The 5,494-nt window shown below is 34.3% G+C and overlaps 1 protein-coding gene across 1 annotated transcript; it reads left to right on the top strand.

Annotated features, from left to right (window-relative positions):
* Positions 1-1,251: 1,251 nt before the first annotated feature.
* On the top strand, positions 1,252-3,502 carry LOC128207863 (globin-like). The gene is made up of 3 exons (XM_052911031.1): positions 1,252-1,337; positions 2,675-2,900; positions 3,371-3,502. Exons 1-3 carry the CDS (start codon positions 1,252-1,254, stop codon positions 3,500-3,502), a joined length of 444 nt encoding a protein of 147 aa, XP_052766991.1.
* The last annotated feature ends 1,992 nt before the right edge of the window (positions 3,503-5,494 follow it).

The raw sequence follows: 5,494 nt of genomic DNA, 5'->3' as shown, positions 1-5,494 counted from the left end.
TTCTCATCATCTTCTACCATTCGATGTCAAGCGGCACCCATGAGTTTAAGAGTAAACAATATTCCGTTTAAATGAAACATACTAATACAGAGTCTGTTCTATACTGAGACGTTTAATATTACACATAGATGTAGTCCGTAATACGGCTTTCGCCAAACACTCACTTAAAAATGAGCAACTTTAGCTGGTGAACGGGTATAACAGTGTTGACAGAGAACGGTATCAAAGCGACAAGTTCGACAACAAACTGTTTTATCAAAAGCGTTTATAACATTTTTTATAAGTGCGGCAACAACATGTCTGACGACATTTGCAATGTAATGTATTCGTCATAAGAGACTTAAATCACTACTAAACGTATTTGTATCGTTAACTGAGTTTTAATTACAGGTAGGACGAAACGATAACGTTAGACATTAATGACAATTATGAATTACATACATTTATTATATAGTAAGCTCGGTGCAAGTAAGCTCATGCAATTTTGATAAATGTACATTCTTAATTGAAAAAAATTAAAATGGATTTTTTTTGGTTTAGCCAAGTTGATAATGTTTTAAAAACGTCACGGCTCTACAACTGGATAATGTTGTCTAAAAGAAATTGTAAAACTAGTTTCATCTGAGTCAATTATAGGAAGGAGTGCGATTATTTGTAAGCCAGTGGGAAACACTTATGCTGTAACACAACGAGCTCGATCGGTTCTAGTATGCACGAGTAGAACATTATATTTGTACTAACCGTTCGAAACAAATCACGTTATTGAAGAACAAGCAATACTGATATCTGAGCGTTAACTCTAACGGTATATCTCATTTAGTGTTTTGCCAATGCTAACAATTCAAAACGTGTATTCAAATACTAGCCTGCATTGCGTGAATATTTAATTACATCAATCTGTACATCGCGAGCAACAATATTCTCAACACATATTTGAAACAATTAAATGTATTTGTACAAGATAATGTTAATGTTGTTATTTTTGAGCTTTAATATATACTTTCTGAGTTTACCAACACGTCGATAGACTATTTACATTACAAATACATGCTGTTCCAGCCGAGTGCTATTACTTTCTGGGTAATCGATTGGAGTTAAATAAGCAAGTAATCCTATTGTGATACTTAATACAAGGGCAAGCTTTGATTGGAATCGATATCGTGTCCAAGGTAATTTCCTGACCGACAGGAATGTACATTTAGAGATTAAGATAGAAAATGGCAGATATCTGATGATATAAATATTCTGCCGATGATTGAACACTCGAGCATTGCGATATGTGGGATAAAAACACCAGAAACTTCCGGATACATTTTGAGGGTTTCTTGTGCTCAGATGTAAGTTGCCAGTTACATAAATAATGGCTATCCAGTGAACGGTAGCATTGGCTCTGTGTTAAAACAGTTCTACAATAATGAACTATATGATAGCAAATCTTTGTACGTTCCAATGCGGTAACAAAACCATGTTTAATACTTTAATGCATATTTTATATGTGTAGTATTGTTGCGTTGTGTGTCTCTCGGTTGGAACTGTGAAGCGTGCTTTGTGCTTCTTTGTTTGGTTTCCAATCGTCTACAGGGTGCAGCACAGTTTTTGCTACTGGGCTTGTGCCTGTTCTTTTCATTTGTAGTAGCACTTTAGTCCCTAAATTTACTTCTTGTAAATTTATGAGATGTGTTTTCTTCGAAAACTGTGGCGAGGTGTGTACTATTGGGTCAGGAAACTCATTGATTTTGCATATGATGTGTTTATTCCAAATTCCGTAGGTGTTCTCGGTTATAAAAATAATCTACCGCCTGTCGTGATCCTCTACGAACACAGCTTCTTGGCAAAATATGTATAATTATAATTTCCTTTGTTCACATGATATTTCGAATACAATTCAGGAACGCAGCAAAAGAAATGAGTTCTTCATGCTAAATGTCGTGGTTAATTCTAAAATTAGACGGACTCCAGACAAATATTTCTAGCACACCGGATAGGCATTTCCGTTGACGTCAGCCGTGCTGGAAAACTCCATGCCCCCATGCCAGATGAGTCACGCGCTGTGACGTAATATTTTCAATTCCTTTTATAATACACATTATGTAATCATATTTATGAGATTTAAAAAGATGAGTTCCATTAGCATTAACTTTACAAAAATGTACTTTCAAAAACAAAACAAAATTACCCTTAAAAAACGTGATATTAAAGGAACTTATTGACGTATGCAGTGAATACAAATTACTGCGCGTCATGACGTCAGTAAACATCATCGCACGCGTTTTTGGTGATATGTACAAAAATGCGCTTTTTCATGTAATACTATTTTCTTCACAAAAAATGTAATTTAATTACTATTATTATTCGGCAAGCCTCGTTACCTGGCAACGCAGGTGCCCTCGGGTCGGATTTTTCTCTCCGGAACGGTAACACATGACACATATTATTAGTCTGAAACACGAACAGTGACGATCTCTTAAGGTAAATTAAATAAAATGTATGAATAGACCTGACTATAATGTACTTTCATGTACTAAATAAAAACAACAACAAAATTTAATCTAATAGATGGATGTTTATGTACCATATCGAAAAACTTATTCTATGAACTAACGTGGCTGTTTTTCGATATGATACATGCATTGGACAGCGCTTCTATAAACGGTAACCTTGTTTTATTTAACAGATTGTTTGCCAGTCATCCAGACGTACAGAACGTATTTGCGCCATTCAGAGGCATGAGCCCAGAGGACGTCAACGAGAGTAACCAGCTCCGCTCACACGCCATGCGGGTGATGGGTACTGTGGACAAGTGCCATAGCTGTATATACGAGTCAAATAAAGTCGTTAAAATCATCCAGGAACTCGGTTCAAGACACGTTATGTACACGGCCAAGGTCGACTACTCGGATGTAAGTCGCTTTTATGTCGTTCATGATTAGGATAACTCAAAGAAAAATGCGAATATATATTACACGTGCATCGCCCACGATCAGTTTTATGATTAGATTCAGACTTTTATAACTCGCACTTATACATTCATTTAAGAGATTCACCATGTACATTATCGACATTAAGTGGAGCTTTTGAAGAAAATCAATTGTTTGTAAGAATCGCAAAACATAAGTGACACCATTTTTCGTTTAAGATCACACGAAACATTAACCAATTCCAAAATGCATGTTTTTTTATTGTTTTTGAAAGAAAACGTCGGAATGATGGATAGTTGTTTAAAAATCGCATTTGACATTTTGGAATAAATAAGTTATCTGTTTCAAGAGATTACTCGAAAACGTTATAAGATACATACCAAATATCTAATAAATTCCAAATAAGACTTTAGGATATATTGCAACATTGTTCTCCTGTGTTGGCATTTCAGTTGATCGGACCGCAGTTTATCCTGGCGATTCAGCCTGTTTTAAACGACGCGTGGACTACGGAACTGGAACAGACGTGGTCTGACCTTTTCAAGTTGATAGCATTCATCATGAAGGCCTCTATGACTTTTTGATACTAAACAATACATTCGAATAAGACGCAATAGTATGAATGATACACTACTTGGCGTTTTGTTTTATCTAATTCATGCGATAGGGTAGAAAAGGTTGTGGACACTGAAGTAATTGTTTACTGAAGTTACTGGACACCCTACGATTCAAACAATGATAAACGAAATTATATCATTTACATACTTAATATTAGAGGAACAGTTTATTCTGGCTGACAAATACATAGGCTAACTGAAATACAAACAAACAAATAAAGTACATTCATGTACATAGATGCATTCAAAGTTTTGCGAATCCATGCAGTGCAAACGATAAGTCACATTGAACTTCATTCGTTCACTAAATGTTGGTAAATTATGTAAATTATCCAATGTGGAGAAGGGCAATTTGGGTGTAATGTGTGGTGAGCAAAATGTAAAGGCTTGACATATATAAGAAGCAAGGCATCATTGAGTTAAGCATGCCTTAACGTTGTGCAAAATAATCCTATACAAGTGCTGTAGGACGAATGGCATTTGTCAACGCTTGAATCCCATATAAATATGCCTTTTGGAAATGCAAAATCAATCTTGACCAATTCTATTACATTTTAGTCCATAATATACATGTTTTCATTATCAAATATATATTCAAGGTATTCTTTTTTGATTTTCCAATGTTTAAATGTATCGTATGTTTCAAATTGTCTGAAAATGGGTTTATTAAACATTTAATATTTCTTGTCATGACTGAAAGATGATAAAAAAGTCGTTTAAATTATGTTAAGCCGCACAATAACAAAATGTAAAAACATTTGATATTGACAAATAAACATTGTTAATGTGTACATAATCCCATCAATACTATTCGTTTTTCCCCTGTTTTAACACTAATATTAAAGCTGCACTCTCACGGATATACCATTTTTCCAACATTTTTATTTTTTGACTTGGAAAGAGCACGGTTTTGCATTAAGTTTTACAAACAAATGATTTACGATTGCAGACAAAAAATCAGATCGTAGATTTTCATATTTCCTTTCGAAAATTAATGTTTTATGGCTAACGGTTTAAGGAAAATGCATAAAACATCATTTTTTTTTACTTAAATATAAAAATCTGCGATCTATTTTTTGTCAGCAGTCTTATATAAAAGGTTTCTATGGAATTTCGCAAAAATTGGCTCGTTCGAAGACAAAAAATGTCTTCATACAACCAAACCCTTAGTTGTCAACTAAAGTTACCAAGGGCATGCACAGAGGGAACTCGTATTAATAGACGTTTGTTTTTGTATTTTACAAGAAATAAATGGATGTCTACAGCCTCAGATTCGATCTATGCGTAAAAGGAATTAATCTTGCTAATAATCAAATTTGCCTTAAGATCTGTAACATCTTTGCTCATTTGGGCATGTCATTTGACCATAGAGTATGTCATTCGAAAAGATCATGTTATGTGACCACATTATCTGTCATATCACCACATGTGACTACAGTGTTATGGTACCAAATTAAAATGCGTTCACAATTTAGTTCACAAACAAATACACTATTAAAAGAGTAATTAAATCCCAAGTGGAAGCTGAACATGACCAGATGGGATTGCGAAATTGCGAAAGCTATCTATAATATATAAAGTCTGTAAGTTGATTGACAAAAACTCAAACTCAAACACATTTGGTAAAAAAATACAACATTATCAATCAATCTATATTGTGAAAGGACCAACTCATGCTCTCTAGGGTCGTTTAAATGCTCAGAAGTTCGTTCTGTATTGAAACCGCTCGGATTTGGAACGGCAATTGATTTTCTACTGAATACAATTTACAGCATGACAGAACACAAATTTCCAGCTTCTCCCGGAAATGCAAATGACTGCGATAACCTTTTATTTGATAAGAAATAGTGATCAAGTCTGTTTAGTTTCAGTGCAACGCCATGTAACATATATACATTCAGATATAAGGCGAAAATACTCTTCTAGAGAGTTACAAAATAAGCAAGGTCTTTCATTAAT

The sequence above is a fragment of the Mya arenaria genome, chromosome 11 (assembly GCF_026914265.1).
Source record: "Mya arenaria isolate MELC-2E11 chromosome 11, ASM2691426v1".
Lineage (NCBI taxonomy): Eukaryota > Metazoa > Mollusca > Bivalvia > Myida > Myidae > Mya > Mya arenaria.
The sequence above is the reverse complement of the archived record's forward strand: the minus strand, read 5'-3'. Positions and strand labels throughout refer to the sequence as shown.

Excerpts from the sequence above, each read along its gene's own strand:
- LOC128207863 (XM_052911031.1), top strand. The coding sequence starts at position 1,252 with ATGATTGAACACTCGAGCATTGCGATATGTGGGATAAAAACACCAGAA. Across the intron at positions 1,338-2,674 it reads AGGGTTTCTTGTGCTCAGAT|ATTGTTTGCCAGTCATCCAG; the intron begins GTAAGTTGCCAG and ends TTTATTTAACAG. Across the intron at positions 2,901-3,370 it reads CCAAGGTCGACTACTCGGAT|TTGATCGGACCGCAGTTTAT; the intron begins GTAAGTCGCTTT and ends TTGGCATTTCAG.